At 44.5% G+C, this 23,989-nt stretch overlaps 1 protein-coding gene across 1 annotated transcript in view; it reads left to right on the top strand.

The window, feature by feature from the left end:
* Nucleotides 1–23,989, top strand: part of LOC309565923 (uncharacterized protein) — a 150,442-nt gene that overhangs the window by 112,423 nt on the left and 14,030 nt on the right. Inside the window, exons 15-21 of the mRNA XM_082270953.1 lie at nucleotides 4,603–4,774; nucleotides 8,199–8,309; nucleotides 8,393–8,523; nucleotides 12,494–12,598; nucleotides 14,841–14,966; nucleotides 18,538–18,729; nucleotides 23,468–23,620. Coding sequence (XP_082127079.1) covers nucleotides 4,603–4,774; nucleotides 8,199–8,309; nucleotides 8,393–8,523; nucleotides 12,494–12,598; nucleotides 14,841–14,966; nucleotides 18,538–18,729; nucleotides 23,468–23,620 — 990 coding nt within the window. The remainder of the gene's footprint in view (nucleotides 1–4,602; nucleotides 4,775–8,198; nucleotides 8,310–8,392; nucleotides 8,524–12,493; nucleotides 12,599–14,840; nucleotides 14,967–18,537; nucleotides 18,730–23,467; nucleotides 23,621–23,989) is intronic.

Raw genomic sequence — 23,989 nt, 5'->3', positions numbered from 1 at the left:
GTACAGGTAGACTTATTTTGGGGTTTTAAGAAACTTTGGTTACAAATCTTGGAACGGATTAGTCTGTTCCAGGTCATGTGACCGTCATAAATAGACTTTCTCTTTTATATAGCAGATTATGGCTAAATTTCATAACTAACGTATCGGTTTTCTTTATTTAGGGCCAGTTCACATCATAGAAATGCAGTCCGGATGCGTTCCAGATGCTTTTCTGCATATGCATTTTTGATGCGTTCCAGTGTGTTTTTGATGCAGTCCAATGCATTTTTTTTCTTCCTCTTTTTGCTTAACCTTTAAAAAAGGACATGTGTTTCAGTGCGTTTTTGACACATTGTACAGTCCAGTGCAGGAAGAATGCAGAATGTTCTACTTTTAGTTCCTGCATCAAAAACACATGGAAAGTAGAGTATATGGTTTTCAGTGGCATAGTTCACAGCAGTGCTTGCCGTTGTTCTATCAGGATACCGCTACCTATCAGATTCTGCAACCGAAAGTGACGTTCGGACGAGAACAACTTACTGCGCATGCGCCATGCGTTCCAACATGGCCGCTATGCGTTCCAATAGGTTTCCTATTGTGACAGAACACGAAGCAGCGACCAACATCTTCTTACACCCACGCAAGTCCTGAATTTTACATTTATTTTAGCAGTAAACTCACCTTATATACTGAACAACAGTATTACATTTCTATTATTATTGTAATCTAGTGAGAAACCTACAGGTAGAAGGAGGCGACGGCCATCTTGGTACACCCTGCACTGCTCAGCGACAAATTGACTATATAGTGAAATAGAATATTTTACTCGGTCACGGTGAGATTGTCTATTTCAGTAAATAAGGGGAGTTTACTGCTAAAATAAAAATTCAAGACTAGCGTGGGTGTTAGAAGATGTCCACCACTGCTTTGTGTTCTGTTACATTAAGAAACCTATTGGAACGTGCAACGGCCATGTTGGAACGCATTCTGCATGCGCAGTAAGTTGTTCCCGTCCTGGTGTCCTTTCCGGTTGCAGAATCTCTAATAGGTAGCGATATTCTGATAGAACAATGGCAAGCACTGGTGTGAACTATGCAACTGAAAACCATATAACCTACTTTCCATGCGTTTTTTGATGCAGAAAAAAAAATGCACTGGACTGCATGTGGTGTGAACTGGCCCCTAATCTGAACTGTGGACATTTATTTTTTTATTTTTTTTCTTTCTTGCGTTCTTACCTAGATGCTATTCACATTTATTACGTTGTGGTAATGTGAACCTTCCCTTTCCTTACTGCAACACTTTCTACTTGCAATAGTGCTGTACCATCTGAATGACAGCGTTTCTGCAAAAACCACTAAAAAAACACATAGGTGTGAACCAGGTCTTAGAGTGGAAAGGAGAAACTGGTTGGTATGAGCGAATTAAGCGATCTTCCAGACTATTTCAGCATGGGACCTTCCTGTTTGACTAACAGATCTTTTCTAGCGTCTCACCAGAGTGACCTCCTTCACTTTCGCCTAGTAACCTCTGAGATCTTGTTACATTATTACAGTGCACTGACAGTTCATACTTCAGTCTCGATATGGGGTGTGGGATCAAAGATTGCTTGGGATGTCTGTCAGTTCCTGATATGTCAATAACCTTCGTTGCCGATATCATCTGTTTTGCAAGTGATCAGACCTTGATTTTGTTCAATAGTCTACAGTCAGCAGTTTGATTTGGCAGTGTGAAGATCCCATGACTTGCCAGGGGCATGTGTTATCGCTAACTTGTGAAATGTCTGGTGGTCACGTTGGCAGGTTTGGCTTTGAATGTTGCCCAGACCTCTTATCAAAATTTGCAATAATGGTGTCTATGTAATGTGTTTGTAGGGGTCTCGGGGTTGTGTACTTGCTGGCGGTTTTGAAATGTATTTTGCGTGTAACGGTGCTGGGGAAAAAAAAAATCTCAGGAACCATGGAGCCAATGGAAAGTTACAGCTATTGTCTAACCTCTTCTTTTTTTTTTGTGCTTTTTTTTATATATTACCGCCCATAGAAGCATGTAACCTTACCTTTATGTGTTGGCTTGAAGTGGTATTTGGCTGAAAGATTGGGTTTACAGACTTCTACATTTTTACTCCCTTCTATTTAATGAGGCCAGTGCACATTTTTTAAAAGTGTGTGTGTGTGTGTGTGTGTAAAATATATAACACACACACACACACACACACACACACACACACACATATACATATATATATATATATATATATATACACAGTGGGTACGGAAAGTATTCAGACCCCCTTAAATTTTTCACTCTGTTATTTTGCAGCCATTTGCTAAAATCATTTAAGTTCATTCTTCTTCCTCATGAATGTACACATAGCACCCCATACTGACAGAAAAACACAGAATTGTTGACATTGTTGCAGATTTATTAAAAAATAAAAACTGAAATATCACATGGTCCTAAGTATTCAGACCCTTTGCTGTGACACTCATATATTTAACTCAGGTGCTTTCCATTTCTTCTGATCATCCTTAAGATGGTTCTACACCTTCATTTGAGTCCCGCTGTGTTTGATTATACTGATTGGACTTGATTAGGAAAGCCACACACCTGTCTATATAAGACCTTCCAGATCACAATGCATGTCAGAGCAAATGAGAATCATGAGGTCAAAGGAACTGCCTGAAGAGCTCAGAGACAGAATTGTGGCAAGGCACAGATCTGGCCAAGGTTACAAAAAGATTTCTGCTGCACTTAAGGTTCCTAAGAGCACAGTGGCCTCCATAATCCCCAAATGGAAGACGTTTGGGGACAACCAGAACCCTTCCTAGAGCTGGCCGTCCGGCCAAACTGAGCTATCGGGGGAGAAGAGCCTTGGTGAGAGAGGTAAAGAAGAACCCAAAGATCACTGTGGCTGAGCTCCAGAGATGCAGTCAGGAGATGGGAGAAAGTTGTAGAAAGTCAACCATCACTGCAGCCCTCCACCAGTCGGGGCTTTATGGCAGAGTGGCCCGACGGAAGCCTCTCCTCAGTGTAAGACACATGAAAGCCCGCATGGAGTTGGCTAAAAAACACCTGAAGGACTCCAAGATGGTGAGAAATAAGATTCTCTGGTCTGATGAGACCAAAATAGAACTTTTTGGCCTTAATTCTAAGCGGTATGTGTGGAGAAAACCAGGCACTGCTCATCACCTGTCCAATACAGTCCCAACAGTGAAGCATGGTGGTGGCAGCATCATGCTGTGGGGGTGTTTTTCAGCTGCAGGGACAGGACGACTGGTTGCAATCGAGGGAAAGATGAATGCGGCCAAGTGCAGGGATATCCTGGACAAAAACCTTCTCCAGAGTGCTCTGGACCTCAGACTGGGCCGAAGGTTTACCTTCCAACAAGACAATGACCCTAAGCACACAGCTAAAATAACGAAGGAGTGGCTTCACAACAACTCCGTGACTGTTCTTGAATGGCCCAGCCAGAGCCCTGACTTAAACCCAATTGAGCATCTCTGGAGAGACCTAAAAATGGCTGTCCACCAACGTTTACCATCCAACCTGACAGAACTGGAGAGGATCTGCAAGGAGGAATGGCAGAGGATCCCCAAATCCAGGTGTGAAAGACTTGTTGCATCTTTCCCAAAAAGACTCCTGGCTGTATTAGATCAAAAGGGGGCTTCTACTAAATACTGAGCAAAGGGTCTGAATACTTAGGACCATGTGATATTTCAGTTTTTCTTTTTTAATAAATCTGCAACAATGTCAACAATTCTGTGTTTTTCTGTCAGTATGGGGTGCTATGTGTACATTCATGAGGAAGAAGAATGAACTTAAAGGATTTTAGCAAATGGCTGCAATATAACAAAGAGTGAAAAATTTAAGGGGGTCTGAATACTTTCCGTACCCTCTGTGTGTGTGTGTGTGTATATGTATATGTATGTGTGTGTGTGTGTGTATATAATAAATATAATATACACACACTGGGGAAAATACTTATTTGATCCCCTGAAGATTTTGTAAGTTTGCCCACTTACAAAGACATAGATGAGCAAGTTTGGGGTGTAAGAACTTGATTGGCCTGCGCAGAGTCCTGACCTCAACCCCATAGAACCTCTTTGGAATGGAGACTGAGCCAGGCCTTCTCTCCAACATCAGTGCCTGACCTCACAAATGCGCTTCTGGAAGAATGGTGAAACATTCCCATAGACACACTCCTAAACCTTGTGGACAGCCTTCCCAGAAGAGTTGAAGCTGTTATAGCTGCAAAGGGTGGGCCAACTCCATATTGAACCCTACAGACTTGAGCTGGCCATACACTAGCCGAAAAATTGTTCAAACTCATTACATAACAGTGCTCAGACCTGGCAACTGTCCGCTCAGGTGCCAGGCACGGTGTTGTGGGAGGTGGATAGGTCACATGCTCCCCTGTACCCAGACGTTCTGGGTGCCTCCAAGGGCTCTGACAGGCCAAGAGTACCATGAAGTTGAATTGCATGAAGTTGAGTATCGGCAGAAGGGAGGAAAGGTCTATTCAGGCAACCTGTCACTTTGTCCCTGGGGAACCTCTTGCAGTGAATCCACAACTGTGCTTCTGCAATTTTGTAATAAACTCCTCTATTGATCTTCTTCTCCTAGAAACCCGACGTCCTCACAACTGGTGGTGGTAATCCTGTGTCTGATAAATTGAACCTTCTGACTGTTGGCCCTCGAGGGCCTCTACTGGTGCAGGATGTGGTGTTTACAGATGAGATGGCACACTTTGACCGGGAGAGGATCCCTGAAAGGGTGGTGCATGCTAAAGGAGCAGGTAGGTGTATGTGCTATTCTTTACACCAGGGTCCTCTTCCCATAAGATTTTGTCTTGGATGGAAGGTGATGGGGATGCCTGTATGACACTTTACTTGTACTGTACATGCAACCTTAGTGTTCTTCAGGCACAAGTGTTCCTCCAGCATTTTCCAACGTTGCTTTACCTCTTCTAAGCTACCAATATGTTTGAGACCTTTCCTGAAACTTGTGAAGTTTGTAGCTGTGGAGACATGTAGTTAATATGAACACATCTATACATCGCTCCTGATATTACCAACAGCAGTGAAGTTTTTCTAAATGAACTTTTATAGGTGGTAAAGGCTTATTGGGGAATCCTCACCTAAGTAGGGATGTCCTAAAGTAAAGAGTAACGGCACAGGTAATCCTAGGGCCTTCAGACACTCTTGTGAACCACACACCTGTCACACTACATAATTAAGCTGGGTCTTTGATATCTTTGTGAGCTTTGCAGTTAGTACTGGGTCATCTGCTTGCTCACTAGACAATTGCTTGACCTCCTACAGCTTTTTGAATGCCAAATGAGTAAGCAGATACACTATATTGTCAAAAGTATTGGGACACCTGCCTTAACACGCACATGAAATGTAAAATGTGAACAGAAAATGGCGCCCTAAAATGTGCTGAAAATGAATACCAATGAGCTGCTGCCATTAATTTTTGGTGCCTGCCCAAACTAATAAGTGTACTCTGTGTTGAGGCACTAGCTTTAAATAAAAATATGGATGTATTGCATGCAATATATGTGATGGCAAAAACAAATCCGTGCAATCAGTACATTTCCAAGTGAAACCATAATCAAGCTAAGCTTGTGATCCGCTTCTTTCTTTCACCACTAGTTTCACATTAGTGATGCATGCCATCAGGACCCTCACTGCTTTTTATGACAAATCCAAGGCTTGATTAATGCTTGGCATCCACTTCCTTTCCTCTCAAATCCAGTGTCATCAGAAATATCCCAGAATGAGACAGAAACAACGCAACGATTGTGCAATACGTTTTATTTCATATTGATTAACATTAAAAAGCGTGTTAGTACACTTCCCTGTGCCATGGAGCGGCACCCACTTTAGAAAGCCTGGATGGTTACAGTACTCTCTGCCGCTTGTCTCTCTGAGCCAGCGTGCCTTCAGTCTGAGCCGGACATGTCAGTGAAAACCCGGAAGTTCCACCACTCATCAGACCGTCTTAAGCCCCGTACACACGTACCGATTGTCGGCCGTAAATATTCAGCCGACGACCAATCGGCCGATTGTAGGCTTGTTAGTATGATGCTTCCGACAGCGCATTTTCGGCCGAACAGAATCTGTTGTGCAGGCATTAAAATTTTTGTTGGCCAACACCAGAACGGCCGATTGTTCCTCAGTCAGTACAGAATTCTGCCAACAATCAGCAGATTTGCAAGACTGGGCATGCTCAGAGAAGAAAAAACACACGGAAAGTTAACCATCACATGACATCACTTCTGCAGTCGGCTGTTGTTGGCCGACAAAATTCGTGTGCAGTCTTTTGTAGTTTTCAGCGGACAGGACATCCCTGGACGAAAGACGGCCGATCGGTCGGCCGACGATTGGTATGTGTATACGAAGCATTAGTTCGTAGGGTTCAATATGGAGTTGGCCCACCCTTTGCAGCTATAACAGCTTCAACTCTTCTTGGAAGGCTGTCCATAAGGTTTAGGAGTGTGTCTATTGGAATGTTTGACCATTCTTCCAAAAGTGCATTTGTGAGGCCAGGCACTGATATGAACGAGAAGGCCTGGCTCACAGTCTCCTCTCTAATTCATCCCAAAGGTGTTCTGTCGGCTTGAGGTCAGGACTCTGTGCAGGCCAGTCAATTTCCTCCACCCCAGACTCGCTCATCCATGTCTTTATGGACCTTTTGTGCACTGGTGCGCAGTCATGTTAGAACAGGAAGCCATCCCCAAACTGTTCCCACAAAGTTGGGAATATGAAATTGTCCTAAATGTCTTGGTATGTGGACGCCTTAAGTGTTCCCTTCACTGGAACTAAGAGGCCAAGCCCAATCCCTGAAAAACAAACCCACACCACAATCCCCCCCCCCCCCCCCCCGCCACCAAATGATTTGGATCAGTGCACAAAGCAAGGTCCAAAAAGACATGGATGAGCAAGTTTGGGGTGGAGGAACTTGACTGGTCCTGACCTCAACCCGATAGAACACCTTTGGAATGAATTAACGCTGAGACTGCAAGCCAAGCCTTCTCATCCAGCTTGAGTGCCTGACTTCACAAATGGGTTTCTGGAAGAATGGTCAAACATTCCCAAAGAAACACTCCTAAACCTTGTGGACAGCCTTCCCAGAAGAGTTGAAGCTGTTATAGCTGCAAAGGGTGGGCCAACTCGAGGACTAGCTGAAAGGGCAGAAGTATTGCACTAAGGATTCAGAAGACATTGGTTAAAATGCCGCTGGCTTTTCCCGGGAAGCACAAATTTTAAAACAGCCGAAATAAAGTAAAGAACATGATTGGGGCTGAAATATAATACAGAATATGTTGGAATACCTTTACTGCTGTTATAGCTGCGAAGGGTGGGCCAACTCAATATTGGACCCTACGGACTAAGACTGGGATGCCATTTTAAAGTCTGTATGCGTGCTATTCAGGTGTCCCAATACTTTTGCCAATCTAGTGTACATTAGGAGACCCCATTATTCACTGCTGCAGGTTCCCAAGTAGGATAGTATTGTGGTCTACTGGAAGTCCTCAGTTCACTATAGGTACATAATCTGCATGGAGTTTGAGGGTTAGGTTTGGATGCTTCATTTTTCTTCCACAGCCTAAAAGAAGTTAACCTTTTTGTTATATCTGTTTTTGATTCTCCATATTTTTAATTGTGCCCTCTTAAAGTGGGCAGCACAATAGCTTAGTAACTGGCACTTATGATTTATAGCACTAGGGTCCTCGAGTTCTCGCTGAGCTTGAGTGGGTTACCTTCCAGATCTCAACGATCTGCTGGTTGGTCAATTAGCTTTTGTGTAAATTGGCCCTCCTATGTATGTGAAACAAGGAACTCAGATTGTAAGATCTTTGATATACAGTGCTGTGTAAATTGTTGGTGCTGTACAAATACCTGTATTAAAGTAAATCTGCTTGAAAAATGTGAAAGGACTGACATTCATGACTTTGAAAATGCTAAATGTCTGGCTGTCATATTGACAGAGTATGCAGATCGGGAAAGTTGCAGAAAAGGCCTTACCTGTATACCTGTTCTGGGTCCATTACTCAGTCCACTAGAAGTAGCCTTGTTCTCTACTAATGTCTATTAGCATCCTTGTAATGTATATAATGTACATGGAGGTGTGTGTGTTTGTGTTTTTTTTTTTTTTTTTTTTTTTATTTAACCAAAGTGAAATTGTACTTATTACAGAAATGTGACTGTTTTCAGGGGCTTTTGGCTATTTCGAGGTGACCCATGACATCACAAGATATTCCAAGGCTAAAGTTTTTGAGTACATTGGGAAGAGAACTCCGATTGCTGCGCGATTCTCCACTGTTGGTAAGACTCTTCCTCATCTCTGGTCTGTACGATATACCTTAATATTCTGTAGAGGTGACCTCTCTGTGGTCTCCTCTCTGCAGCTGGAGAGGCCGGCTCTGCTGACACTGTACGTGATCCACGAGGATTTGCTTTGAAGTTTTACACTGAGGATGGGAACTGGGATCTGACTGGCAATAACACCCCCATTTTCTTTATCCGTGATGCCATGTTGGTAAGTCGTTCTCATTGTTGGGTCTTTAGTAAATGTTTGGTCTCATGCTTTGTACTCTAATGGGGTTCCTAATGTACCTTTTTGCTTTAAATCCGAACCTCAGGTGTAACCATTTTATGTCTCACTTAAGCTGGCCATACATGAATCAAAATTTGGCCAGTTCAGTTGCAAGGACCAGACAAATTTTGATTAGTGTATGGCTACTGTAGTTAAAGCGGTTGTATACTTAAAAAAAAAAACCCTGCAAGACAAAGGCATAATGAGCTAGTATGCATTGCATACTAGCTCATTATGAAATACTTACCTTAGAACGAAGCCCCAACACAGACCCCCGGACACCACTGTGGGAGCTGACACCTCTGTGGGAGCCTGATCCCTCGGCGTCTCTTCCGGGTTCAGCGGCTCCAGCGCTGTGATTTGCCGGAGCCGCGATGACGTCACTCCCGCGCATGCGCGCGGGAGTCATTTTTCGGCAAGATCCCGGCAAGGAATGCTGAAGGTCCGCCAGACCTTCAGAGCGCATGCACCGCTCACGTGAGCGGCTGCATGCAGTGCAAATATCTCCTAAACCGTGCAGGTTTAGGAGATATTAATTGTACCTACAGGTAAGCCTTATTATAGGCTTACCTGTAGTTAAAAGTCTCAAAAAGCGGTATACTACCTCTTTAAACAGAAGTCGAGATAGCGATTGACTTCTGTACAGCCGCCCTGTTGGTATGTTTTCCCTCCCCCAGCGTTGCAGCCAATAGGCTGCAGCGATTTTAAAGTGGAGTTCCGGGCACAGAGGTCATTTTTTACTAAACATACCCCCGGGACAGTCAGGGCTAGCACATTCCACAATGGCTAGCCTCTGATCTGTCCCGGTTCGCACTTACCTTTTAGAAGAAATACTTACTTATAAAATTTCTTCCACAGCGTTGCCATCTCTCTTGTGGGCAGCTGAAGCCGGCGTGGTCCTCTTCTGTGTCTTCTTCCGCGTCGTCTTGTCTCAGAATGCGCCTGCACCGGCCCCTCTCGTCACTTCCGGCGCGGCGCCGCATTCCTAAACAGCTTCTGGGCATGTCCAGAAGCTGTTTAGCAGGGGAATGCGGCGTCGCCCGGAAATGACGAGCGGGGCCGGTGCCGTCGCATTGATTCCTGGGAGCTATGACGTTCAGCTCCCAGGAATCGTAGCGAGACAGGAAGTGACGGGGTGAGCCGCGGCTCCGAGCGAGGAAGTACTCTGAGGTGAGTATCTTCGATCTCCAATTACAAGGTAAGTAAACAAAAAAAAAAAAAAATAACTATACAATTCCTTTTCAGGTGAGGTGTACCTAGCGGAGGGGCACAAAAAAAAAATATAGTTTTTGTGCCCGGAACTCCGCTTTAAGTGTATTCTGACAGTGGGACAGTCTGGTGGATTTGAATGTGTGGATGGGAAATTTTGGTAAGTCCTTCCCCCCCCCCCCCCCCTTTTTTTTTTTTTTTTCTTTTTCTCTCTTTCATTCAACTGGTTTAATGGAAAAAAAACTGACCCAATATACGGCCAGCTTTACACATACTACCTATGTTATCGCTGCAAACCTTCCTTAGGTGCTTTGTTTAACACCCCCAACCCCTAATGGCAGTTGGCCATATTATAAATGTTTATAGGATAAAGTGACTGCCAAAGTTTTGCTCCCATTTATACCCCTTACTCCCAACTGCTGAACAATGAAGGACAAGCCGCATACTGATAGCCTCAGTTGTTTCTGCTACCAAACCCATAGGATTGGCCATTGCAGTATAGCCTACATGGGGAAGTGTTGGTTCTCCCACTCCCTCAAGTGGTTCTTGGAAGCCAGTAAGAAGATTACGTAACGTTCTACTAGAACTCTTCTTATTACTCCAGAAGAACCCCTAAAGTAATCTTTCAGGTCTCTGGGAACTTTTACTAAAATTAATTCTTTAGGGGTCGAAAGGAAAAATGTCCCTTACATTGATGGTGAATAGACAGAATGCAACCCTTGTAGACCTCTAAAAAGATAATTGGGGTCAAGCTGCTAGCCTTTCCAGAAATGTGATGGCACCATTGTATGAGGGTGGGGGGTTAATCAGCTGCAGCTCAAGGAATGCCTAGCTAATTCTGGAGGAACCCTAGGATTTCATAGAACCCTGGCTGGGTTGGACCCCTTGTCTAACTGTTTGTGGTTTTTTTTTTTTTTGCTGTCTGCCTCCATTAGGGGAGATGCCCCCCTCTATTTTGTCCTTTTTTGATCATTGTCCTTAAGAGAAAGTGAGTGGAGATCCAATATTTTACAGTTGTCTAGAAAAAAAGGTAAAGGTATGCCTTCCATTGGCAGCCCCCCTTCTGGAGCAAACTGTTAAAGATCCCCCCTTACATTGGAAGATTGCTTCTAACTTCCTGTTGTGTCTCTGGAGCAGGAAGTGAAAGGAAATCTCCCAATAATGCAGACCGCAAAAAAAAAAAAAAAAAAACAGACCAGGTATGGCACTATACACATACTGTGAACCAAACACTGCTCATTTAGAACCCCTTTCCGTCAGCAGTTTATGGCATTCCAAACTTGGTGTAATCCAATTTTTGTATCAGGAAGGTAGAGAGAGGTGTTATTTTTGAATGTGACTTTTACCCCCCCCCCCCCCCCCACCCCCTTTCTTGTCTCCTTGTGTTTGCCAAGCAATCTGTTTTTAATAGTCTAGGTTTTAGTAACTTATTTGTACAGAAAGTGAGCACGTCCTGGTTAGCAGAGCACAGCCAGATCTATTGTGAAGCCCCACTGGTGTACATTTTGCGGGTTGAATAAGTAGTAATCTCATTCGGAATGTAACCCAAGTATGTTGTAGCACACATGATGCCGTGTCCCAGCAGGGAAGGGGTTACACTGATATTTGTGCAATAGGAGGGTGATAACTGTTGTGGAGGGGTAGAGTTACTGTTCTTTTGTCCTTTTAGAACTCTGCTTGTTTATGTGACCCCCCCCTTCACATGACACCGTGATGTTTTTTACCAACTATTGACCCACTCTTCTGCACTTGGCAGTCATTTTAAATTGCCTTGCGCAATCCAAGGATATCATGTTATTGCAGAACGGGACAGGATGTTTCTTTTGCCAGATGCAGGATTAACAAAAAGTTTAGTGTGTGTGTTTTCTCTCTGGTAGAAGAACATCTCCTCTGTTGTCTGCCTTAAAGAAGTTGTAAACCCACTCTTCTAACTTGTACCTATAGTTAAGCATATAACAAGGCTTACCTAAAGGTTCTGTAAATATCTCCTAAACTTGCATCATTTAGGAGATATTTACTTTTCATGCAGCGATGACCTCATCGGCACATGTGCTCTGAAGGAACCCACCCGTGCTGTTCCTTCAGAGCCCTGTGCCGTGAACGGCGGGAGTGATGTCATCGCGGCCAATCAGATGGCCGGAGGATGCAAACCAGGAAGCAGGACAGCCGAACATGTCGGCCGTGTCACTGCTGAGCGGGCGGCACTGTGGGGCTTCGTTCTAAGGTAAGTATTTCATAATGAACTAGTATTCGATGCATACTAGCTCATTATGCCTTTGTCTTACAGGGTGTTTTTTTAATTTACAACCTCTTTTTAACACCACAACGTTACTCCAATAAATGTGCCATCATACGTCTTCCCTCCAATGGTATTTTTTTTTTTTTTTTTTTTCTGCATTGACTGAGAAACATGTTAAAAGGTCTACACCCTTGAACTGATGTATTTCAGTACTGTATGGTTGCCGCCATGTTTTAACAAAAAATAAATAAACTATGGAATCTGGATGTTGTTGCTGATGTATGAGATTGTTTTCAGTTCTTCCAGCTATATTAAAAAAAAAAAGTGCTAAGAGAATTTAATAACTAATAATTATATTACCTTGCAGGCTGCATCCCAATACTGTTCGGAAATCCTTAATTGTTGTTGTTTAATTTAAAAATGACATGTAATGAATGATTTGTTAATGTGAAACTGTATTTCTAGTTCCCATCATTCATCCACTCTCAGAAGAGGAACCCCCAGACCCACATGAAGGATCCAGATATGGTCTGGGATTTCTGGGCCCTGCGTCCGGAGTCTCTCCACCAGGTAAACCACCATATTGAGTACCTGTAATATACTCCAGTCTTCTACTTTAATACAATACAGTCATTCTGACCTGTTGCAGGTCTGAGAAAGGTGCTTCTATTTACCTAAAGATCACTCACCTGACATGATCTTCTTAGAGTCAGCAATGCGGCCCCAGGCAGAAAACTTTCTATGTCTATAAGAGCTGTCATGTTATGAAAGCATAATGGGAAACATGGGTGTACTTTCATATTACACTAGCTGGATCTCCTCCAAGTGCACCATCAGCATGAAGTGTGTGATTTCAGTGCTGTACCTGTTAATTATTTGAAGCTTTGTTTTGGTACATTGTTTAATGAATTCTGATGTGGAAATCTGCTGTGCTCTGACCTTTTTTTAAAGCTCTACAGAGATCCCCAGTGTGCCCTTTAGTATTAAAGGAGTTGTTTACTGCAAGAATATCCCCTAAAGTGATGCTCTGTTTTGTGCATACATGGTAACGCAAACAAAGTTTATTTTAAAGAGTCGATCGAAGGCAGAGTTGGACAGTCACTTTACCCCCAGTGATGTATATTTGTTTTGTGCTGCCCTAAGCAAAACAAAAATCGGGTGCCCCCCCAATCTAAATTTGTCCAAACCCACTTCCTGGTTTAAGATCCACCCCTTTATCTGTAAACTCCACCCCTTCAGGCCCCACCTCATCTTATTAGAGCTCCACCTACGCAGTGTTTCTGGTCAACTGTGAGGACTCTTAGGTGGCTATGTGGGGTATCTGGGGGCTATGTGGGGTATCTGGACTGTGTGGGGTCTCTGGTGGCTAACTGAGCCAGTCACCGAAAAAAGGAAATTGCCCAGCAAGGATACACCTACCAGGCAGACTTCCCTTTTAAATGCACATATAACTCTCAATGGAGTTGTGGAGGTGTGAAGTTCCCAATAAAGCCCGCCCTGCGAGCTTCAAGGACTCCCCCCAACACCCATTTCCACCCCCCCCTCCAAAAAAATAAAAAGTGACTCTTTGCTAAACCACCCCCCCCCCCATCTGCAGCATCTGCCTTGGTAACCAATAACTGATCACTTTAAAAAAAAAAACGATTCTTAAATAGGTGCTCTTTCTTTGCACAAATAAAGTCTCTACATTTTCTTTGTACAAGTCCTGAATTCAGTACCCTTTTATAAAGAAGACACCCCCCTTTAAATAAAATCTCTCTATCTCTATCTCTCTATATCTCTATCTCTCTATCTCTATCTCTCTCGTCAGCGGACTACCTGAATATACTGAATGACCAGGTTATTCCATCAATGGATTTTTTTTTTTTTTTTTTTTTCTTCCCTGATGGCACGGGCATATTCCAAGATGACAATGTCAGGATTCATTGGGCTCAAATTGTGAGAGTGGTTCAGGGAGCATGAGAAATCATCTTCACACATGGATTTGCCACCACAGAGTCCAGAACTTATCCCCATTGAGAATCTTTGGGATGTGCTGGAGAAGGCTTTGCGCAGTGGTCCGACTCTCCCATCATCAATACAAGATCTTGGTGAAAAATGAATGCAGCACTGGACGGAAATAAATCCTTATGTCATTGCAGAAGCTTATAGAAAACAATGCCACAGCGAATGCGTGCCGTAATCAAAGCTAAAAGCGGTCCAGCATGTTCAACCCCCCTCCCCTCCCTTTTTTTTTTTTTTGGGTGGCCAGGGAGTGTATGTGTGTGTATGTATGTGTGTATATATATATAATATATGTATTAAAATGCAGCAGGACCAACATTTTTGGGTGTTGAGGTGCAGAAATGGGGTACTATTATGCAGCCCTCTGGGGGTGAGAGGGTGCACTTGAGGCTCTCTATAATTCTACAGTTGACCACTACTGGTCTAGGGGAACAAAAGATTTACTTACCCATGTGCCACTGGTCTAGGGTCCTGACATCCTTAAGACCAAAGCAGGGTTCTTAGCCCTGCAGAGCACCTGAATACGCCAAGGATCAGGTAAGTAAAACAGTTTCTCCTCTCCCCTAGACAAAACTAGTTACTAATGCTTGTAGTCTGGATGCAGCCCTACTGCAATGGAGAAATAACATTTTCCTGGAATTGGGCTTTTCACTTTAAAAATAAAGATTTCATATAAAAACAATTAAAAAAAAAAAAAATACAAATAAGGTTTAAAAACGGTTTAACAAATTGGGATTTTTTTTTTTGTTTCTCTGTAAACTGGGAGATTTGGGACTAATGTTTGGTTCTACACTCCCTCATTTTTCAGGTCTCCTTCCTGTTTTCGGACCGTGGTATCCCAGATGGCCACAGACACATGAATGGTTATGGCTCACACACTTTCAAATTGGTTAACGCCAAGGATGAACCTATATACTGCAAGTTCCACTACAAGGTAAGGGTAACTCATACCAGCTGTGCCACAGATATTGACACACTCTTCTGAATCCGGGACCCCATACACTATATTTTTTATTTATTGGTTAAGATGTAGGCTATTCATATGTAAGGCTGAATTACATTTCCAGTATGTATGGTAATACCCGGATCTACATACAGCATTTGAAACCTCCAAGGTCTGATATAGCAACTGCTTAGTTGGCTTATGTCAATTGTATCCTAAAAGGGGTTTGCAATTGCATAAAATATAACTATTAGGCTCCGCTCACATTATTGCAAAGCAGGAATGAGCATTCCCGTTATGTGACTTTGACCTCTGATTTTACGTGTCCCATATGGAGGCCCCTTCACTTGTATGGGCTGCCCTATGCGCATTTGTAGCCCAAAAAGAAGCTCCTGCTTCTTTACGTGTGACAAGCTTCACATGATTTGTGAAGGCGCAGTTTGCCACGACAATCCCGGCAGATTCGCATTGTGTTTGGGATGCCGTTGAAGAATAATGGCACGCAGATGCGCACAGTGCATCGTCCTGCAACTGCCAAGTGATGTGGTATAGTGGGCAGAATCTCAGATTCTGTCTGTGATCCCAAATTGTGAGATGTGATCGAAGTGCTCAGTATTTTACAAATCATGCTTAAAGTGTTACTAAACCCACAACAGTAAAATCATTCTGTATATGCAGTAAAGTACACTTGTTATACTCACTGTGGAACCAAGGGGTTAAACCTCTGCCTTGTGAAAAAGGCTGTTTTGATCCGGTCTTCTCTGATCCTCTCATTTTTACTGTCCCTAATCCATCTCCTGATAGAACAGAGCCTTTGGAGACACTCTGCACATGCTCCATTTGGTGTGTATTGCTAGAGTTGTTTGTCTCTTTGGAGAGTGCATGTGATCAGTACAGGGCCAATCGGCACTGTCCAGACAGGGGATCAGGGGTCCTGCAGCCTCATAGGACAGTCAGAGTAGAATGAAAACACCTCCTACAAACTTTAACCAGACACTGATAGAAGTCACAGGACTGCTTTATACTTCTGATTGAGAAAAGGTATTTAGCAGTTTATATTTACTAAAAGAATAGCATTTCCATGTTCTGTGTACTGTGGGAGACCAGATATACAGTGCTTAGTAAAGGTATTCAAACCCCTTGAATTTTTTTTACATTTTTGTCATGGTACAACCAAAAACTTCAATGTATTTTATTGGCATTTTATGTGAATAACCAACACAAAGTGGCACATAATTGTGAAATGGAAGGAAAATAAATGGTTTTCAAGTATTTTTTTTTTTTTTTTTTACAAATATCTGAAAAGTGTGGCGTGCATTTGTATTCAGAACCCCTGAGTCAATACTTTGTAGAACCACCTTTTTCTGCAATTACAGCTGCAAGTCTTTTTGGGGATGTTTCTACCAGCTTTGCACATCTACAGAGGGACATTTTTGCCCATTCTTCTTTGCAAAATAGCTCAAGCTCTGTCAGATTGAATGGAGAGCTTCTGTGAACAGCAATTTTCATGCCTTGCCACAGATTAATTTTTTTATTTGGGTCTGGACTATGACTGGGCCATTCTAACACACATGAATATGCTTTAATCTAAACCATTCCATTGTAGCTGTATGTTTAGAGTTGTTGTCAGGCTGGAAGGTGAACCTCTGCCGCAGTCTCAAGTCTTTTGCAGACTCAAATGGGTTTTCTTCTAAGGGCTCTTTCACACGGTCCGCCTCCGTAGGCGGATCCGTGCTGCTCAGCGGGGATCGATCCGCCGATCCCGGCTGAGCCAGCGGATGACAGCTCCGTCTCCGCTTGCAGTGCAGAGAGGGAGGTGCCACAGCCCCCGCCGCTCTCTATGGGGGATCGGATGAGAGCGGACCGCCTGTCCGCTCTCATCTGATCCAATCCCTGAACGGATGGAAAAATAGGGTTTCCATCCGTCCGGATTTCACGGACAGGATCGGATGCGGATGGCAGCGGGCGTCAGCGGAGGTGTCTCAGCTGACATCCGCTGCCCCATAAAGCTGCATGGAGGATCCGATCAGATCTGCCTAAAAAACTGACAGGCGGATCTGATCGAATCGCCCGTGTGAAAGAGCCCTAAGATTGCCATGTATTTGGCTCCACCCATCTTCCCGTCAACTCTGAACAGCTTTCCTGTCGCTGCTGAAGAAAAGCATCCCCACAACATGATGCTGCCACCACCATGTTTCACGGTGGGGGATGGTGTGTTCAGGGTAATGCGCAGTATTCGTTTTCTGCCACACATAGCGTTTTTGCCTTTTAGGTCAAAAAGTTATATTTTTGGTGCTCTGACCAAAGCACCTTCTTCCATGTTTTCTGTGTCCCCCCCCACATGGTTTCTTGCAAACTGCAAAAAGGATTTCCAATGGCTTTCTTTTTGCCACTTTTCCAAGGCCAGATTTGTGGAGTGCATGACTAATAGTTGTCCTGTGGACAGATTCTCCCTCCTGAGCTGTGGATCTCTGCAGCTCCTCCAGAGTTACCATGGGCACCTTGGCTGCTTCTGATGCTCTCCTTGCCCGGCCTGTCAGTTTAGGTAGACAGCAATGTCTTGGTAGGTTTCCAGTTGTGCCATACAGGACAGTGCTCTGTGAGATGTTCAAAGCGTGGGATATTTTTTTATAACCTAACCCTACTTTAACCACTTGCCTTCTGTGCACTTAAACACCCTTCCCATCCAGGCCAATTTTCAGCTTTCAGCGCTGTCACACTTTGAATGACAATTGCGCGGTCATGCTACACTGTACCCATATGAAATTTTTATCCTTTAATTCTTCAGTTTTGGCTGATTAAGCAGGATTGACCAAAATTTGAGCCATCTATGGGAATCTTTAGTGTTGGATGGATTTATCCTCTTCCCCCCCTTTCCCAATTAATGATGGCAATTTCATCTTGCCAGTAAATTCAGGACCATAATGACCCATTCCAATCATGGCCTTGTTCTAAAATGTATAACTAGTGAGCAACAGAGGGAACATTTTTTTGTAGAGTTGGTTTTAAGCTTAAATCATTAAGCAAGTCTAATGCCACGTGTATGTAAAGGTAAAAGTTCAGGTTTTGTATAGTGGAAATGTTAGACCCTCTGGTGAGTTTGTATTGCTGCCTTTATTCCTGAAGAGGAGTTTTCACCTTCTATTTTGTCCTGGTGACTGTTGTCTCCAAGACAGAAAGCAGACAAAGTGTAAATCCCAAAGCAAGCAAGAGGTGAGCGGAAGCCTTCCAATAGGGACAAATGTTCTGAGGACAACTTTCTAAGATGGGACCCCCCTTCATCTCACTTGCTGTTGTGTCTCGAAGACTGGAAGGGAAATCTCCCCACCAAATCACAGGCGGCAAAAAATGTGTTTTAACCCTGCTAGTTAAAAAATGAAAAAAAATTTGGTAATGCATGCATATGGTTTAAGTTAAAGCATTGATTCCAATGTCTGATCCAGAAAAGGTAGCATTTCATCGTCCAGTGGTTTGACGTTGTCCTGGTTTAGCCCCGTAGGATGATATTGCCTGGCACTTGCACAATATGGCATCTAATTGCGTCTGCTGTGTATAATTTCAGACTGATCAGGGCATCAGGAATCTGACGGTGGAGGAAGCCAATCGATTGTCTGCTGAAGATCCTGATTACGGAATCCACGATCTGTATGAAGCCATTGCCAATGGGAACTATCCTTCCTGGACCTTCTACATCCAGGTCATGACCTTCGCGCAAGCAGAGAGATACCCATTCAATCCTTTCGACTTAACTAAGGTGAGTGAAACCTAGAGCAATGATGGGGTTTTAACCGCTTTCAGACCGCCCATCATACATATACTGTGGCAGGGCTGCCTCTCTGTGCCATATCATGTACCTAGTACGTGATCTGACACTTCTGGGCCTGAGGTGCGTGCGCCGCTGGTGACCCGCTCCCCACTGTGATCACACACATCGGGAGCCCAGTTGTGGGTACTGCTGACCCTATGTCCACCGACACAGTACACAGGCAGAACAATCATCTGCTTATGTAAACAAGGCAGATTGCCGTTCTGTCAGAAGGGAAGTTATTGATCTTGTGTTTCTGCAAAGCGGGAACATAGATCTTTGCCTTCCCCTAGTCAAAGCCCCCCCAGTGAGTAATCACAGGCTAGACACACCGTTAAGCTTTTGATCACCCCTGATGTTAACCCCTTCCCACCCAGTGTCATTAGTACAGTGACAATGCATATTTTATATTTTGTTCATTGACGGACACAGCTCCTGATTCTTCTTAACCATTGGGTTATACTGCCCCCCCCTACAGGAGTAGGGCACTAGGCAGGAAAAAGCTTGACTACACCTATGAGCAGTCCCAGGGGTATACACCCACTCTCAGCTAGAGGCACTCTGCTTTTTTTCTGCCTAGTCAGGAGTAAGGACCTAGTTCCTTGCTGGGATCTCTGGTCCTAGCACTTTTTTTTTCCTTTTTAAATAAAACTTTTTCCTATCTTTTTGTTATTTTGTTCCTGTAAGTATCTACAGCCAACTGCTGGACTGGGGGACAGACTAGATAATCTAGATCCAGAGGGTCCCCCCTGTCTGGCCAGCTAACTCACGCAGGCTTCAATCCTGCGCTAGGTTAGCCACAACATAGCCCCACTGGACAGGGGCTGGCCTGACAGTTAAATGTCTCGCGAGCACACATACGAGCTGGCCTCGGCCTGAGTTGCAGTGTTTCTTCTGGCAGCAAGCACCCACATCACGATGGAGCAGTGGTCTGTCCGGCGTGGTGCCCACCCTGTTTCTGATATGGTAAGTAGCTGTCCCCCCCTCTACTCCTGGAGTGTTTTGGGGTGTATGTGGTCCCCTCCCTGGAATGGTGGGACCCCCGGGTTTCCCTACTTTCCACCAGCAACTCTAAAATTTCGGTGATCACGGTGTGTCTTTCGGCCCCCACCTCCCTGGGTGAGGTTATGAGCTGGCTGTTGCTGCATGCTCTTTAGGGGGGCTGGTTGGAGTTGCTGCTGACCAGGTTTTCCTGGTGCGAAACAGGGGGTTGAGCAGGGTTCCCTGGGGCTTGGTGACTAGGGCAGGGATGTCCTCTGGGCTCCCTGCAGCGGTTGTTGGGCTGGAGGAGAGGATAGTTTAGCATCCGCTAATACGCGCCTCACATGGCCGGACCTACTAGTTGGAAACTAGTGATCAACCGATATCGTTTTTTATTGCCGATACCGATATTTTGGTCCTCGCATATCGGTATCTGGTATATTTTCGGACATCATTTTATTATTTTTTTCATGACCTCACTTCCGGGTTTTTTTTTTCCCCGGGTCATGACATCACTTCCGCATTCGGCTATGATCGGGTCTTCGGCGGCCGTGCAGGTAGGATGCCCGGGTCTCCCGGAGGGACGGGAGACCGGCCGAGCCAAGGGAGGGGGGGGGGGGGGTGCGTGTCCCCTCCCGCATAGCCGAGCGGCTTCTCAGACAGCCGACTGTCTGCTATGGCTATAGCTGCAGGCATCACTCCGGTACAGCACTTTCACAAAATATCGGCAATCTCGTTAACCTCAAGGGCCCATTCCAATATATCGGGGAAAGTGCATATCGGCCCTCGATAGATCGGCTTTGCCGATCCCTATTGGAAACTACGTGAAGCTGCCCCTGTGAGGTTGGCTGAAACCACTGCCCCCTGTTTGGGCATACGCCCTCTCCTTCGCTGCCCCTGGGTGGTTGGCTCCAAGAAGGCCTAGTGTGGCAAGCCACGAGCATGCTCTTCCTGACTTGCAGACAAGGCTGGTTTCCAGATCAATGGACCTCCCTGGTATAGGATACGTGGGTCCATGAAGTTATTCGGTCAGGCTACAAGATCAAGTTCAGTCTTAACCTCTGGAAAGGTTCTTCCCTTCCAACCTGCACTTGTCCCCAGATCACTTGCGGGTCTTTTTAGGGTAGTGCAAGACTTTGTTCCTTCAAGGGGTTATGGTTCTGATTTTGGAAAGTTTTCAGGGGTTTTTAATCAAACCTCTTTATTGTTCCCAGGAAGGAAGGCAAGGTACGTCCAATTCTGGACCTCAAGGCGCTAAACTGCTTGTGGGAGTACAGAAGTTCCACGTGGAGTCCATTCACACGGTATTGGCGTCCCTACATCAGGGGGTTTTCTTCTCGCTTCTATCGACATCAAGGACGACTACCTGCAAATTCTAATATGCCTTTAGCCAGAGTGTTTCTTCCTCTGGAAAAACTCCAGATGCTGCAGGAGGCAATTCAGCTTCTGTTGTTAAGCAGACGGTAATCCCTCTGGGCTTGCATGCGGGTGCTGGGCCTGATGGTGTCCACCCTTAAGGCGGTCTATTTGCACAGTTCCACACAAGATCTCTGCTAAAGAGATTCTGGTGAAATGGGACAAGGATTCATGTTCTCTAGAGGTGGCTTCATTCTCTGGCACTTCGCCAGGGAAAATCCTTTCTCCCCCTGTACTGGACTGTTGTCAATACGGATGCCAGCCTGTCCAGGTGGGGAGGCCACTTCCGCACAGATGTGCTCAGGTGGTCTGGATTCTGGCAGAGTCCAGACTGCCGATTTTAATGTTCTGTAACTGAGCGATCAGCCTTTGTCTGGCTCATTGGACAATTTGTCTTTAGGGGTGTCTGGTATGAATTAATTTGGACGATGCCACCGCCATGGTCTGTCAATCACCAAGGGGACACAAGTTGTGTCTTGGCAGCTCAGTAAGTAGCCGGCATTCTAAGGTAGGCTGACCGATTTTCGTTCTAGCCCTCTCAAATTTCTGCCACGACTCCTGTGCAGGATCAAAGCTGAAGGGATTCTGTCCAGTCTGACCTCGCCGGTCTTGGTATGCCGATCGGGTACAGCTGGTCGCCAGTGCTCCTTGGGGGGCTTCCTCTCAGGGGTGGATCTGCTGTCCCAAGAACCAATCTTCTATCCTGCTTTACAGTTTCTGGCTTTGACAGGTTGGCTGTTGAATGCCAGGTGCTGAAGGATGGAGGTTTGTATGAGTCGGTGATTTCTATGCTGTTGAAAGCTAGGAAATCTACTTCTCGGAAGATCTACCATTGTACATGGAAGACGTACATTGCGTGGTGTGGGTCTCTTGGGGTTCATCCTCGCTCCTTTTCGACGGATCGGATCTTAACCTTCCTTTTAACTGTGACCATTTCCAGATGGATCCGACAGATGGTGGTTAAGGCCAATTGGATCAGGGGTCAGGTTCCTCCTTTCCCTGTCAAGGAGCACTCTACTAGGGCGCTTGGTGCCTCCTGGTCTTTCCGTCATCAAGCATCAGTGACGCAGGTTTGCAAGGTGGCCACCTGGTCGTCGGTCCAAACTTTTTTACAAAATTTTTATAATGTGGATGTGTTGGCATCTGCGGATGCTTCTTTTGGCCGCAAGGTTTTGCAGGCTGCTATTTAGAGGACTTGGTCCTCTTTGAGGGTGTATTGTGTTTTTTTTTTTTTTTTTCTGAAAATCAGGATATTCCCTCTCTGCAGACCCCAGGCTGGATCCTCAAGCATGGAATAGCAGAGAGATATATTCATATGTCACCATATCACCGTGTCACTTATTTCTCAACCTCACCATCACCAATGGGTCTATAACCCAAACACATAACAGAGTGTTAATCATTTTCTGTTCTTCCTTTATTTTAATAAACTGTTATAATTTTACATATATTGTCTTACTAAGCCGATAAAGTGCCACCTTTCTTGGCCTGAGGCACCAAACCCACTTCAAGGTAGTCTACAGAGATAGGTAGGAACAATGTATTTGATAACACTCTGCAGAAGCAGAGAGCACAGGAACTTATCAACTCAAGATTTCTGGCACTTCTCACAGACATAACGAAATCCTTTTAATGGTTTATTTAACAACCCACAAGGGAGAAAATCTATTTGTAGGGTTTACATAAACTTTATATTGTGGTATTGCCCCTTCCTGAAGAATTTTTCAATAAATAGCTGGACCAAAAAAAGTAGGTAGTCCAACTTAAAGTGGTTGTAAAAAAACAAATGCATTATGAGCTAGTATGCATTGCATACTAGCTCATTATGAAATACCTTAGAACGAAGCCCCCGTAGTGCCGGTTGTCCTTCTGGTACATGTCCTCCAATCATCTGATTGCCCGGAGGCACGATGACATCACTCCCGCGCATGCGCGCGGGAGCCCCCATTCACGGCACAGGGCTCTGAAGGAACGGCATGGGTGGCCGTTCCTCCAGAACGCATGCACCGATGACGTCATCGGCTGCATGCAGTGTAAATATCTCCTAAACGGTGCAAGTTTAGGAGATATTTACAGTACCTAATAGGTAAGCCTTATTATAGGCAAAAGTCATTAAGGGGGATTTACAACCTCTTTAAATCATGACACCATCATGACCTTGTGATAAAATGTGTAACTAGTGAGCAACAGTGGGGATATTTTGCCATTGGTCTTTAGCTTGGTAGCTGGGAATTGTTGGTTTTAAGCTAAAATCGTTAAGCAAGTCTTAGCCTTTTTCTTCTGGTTTCAGATCTGGCCTCACAATGACTACCCTCTCATCCCCGTGGGAAAGTTGGTTCTGAACCGCAACCCAGCCAACTACTTTGCAGAAGTGGAGCAAATTGCCTTTGATCCAAGCAACATGCCTCCCGGAATCGAGCCGAGCCCGGATAAAATGCTGCAGGTCAGTTGACCCCTTAGATGACCAGAGCAGGTCCCAGGCTGCTAAATGCTGAGTTATTGCTTGCATTAAAATGGTGTAAAGCCAATGAAGATTCAGACAAAGTGCAATACATTGCTGTGCTGCACAATTGTGCAACTAGTTTTACTTTATTAAAATATGTTTGGGTAGCTTTTGTGAATATTATTGGCCGTAAACATTCGTATTTCCAAAGACCTACTCCCCTTTTTTTTTTTTTTTTTTTTTTTTTTTTTTTACTTTATTCTTTTTATGCTAGGATTTATACTAGGCTTTTATTAGGGTTGCACCAATATGGGTACAGGTATCAGTGCCGATACTGAGTATTTTCATGAGTAATTGTACTCGTGAAAA

The sequence above is a fragment of the Pelophylax lessonae genome, assembly GCF_965119305.1.
Source record: "Pelophylax lessonae genome assembly, chromosome: 10".
Taxonomy (NCBI): Eukaryota; Metazoa; Chordata; class Amphibia; order Anura; family Ranidae; genus Pelophylax; species Pelophylax lessonae.
This window is presented reverse-complemented; position numbering and strand designations above follow the sequence as displayed.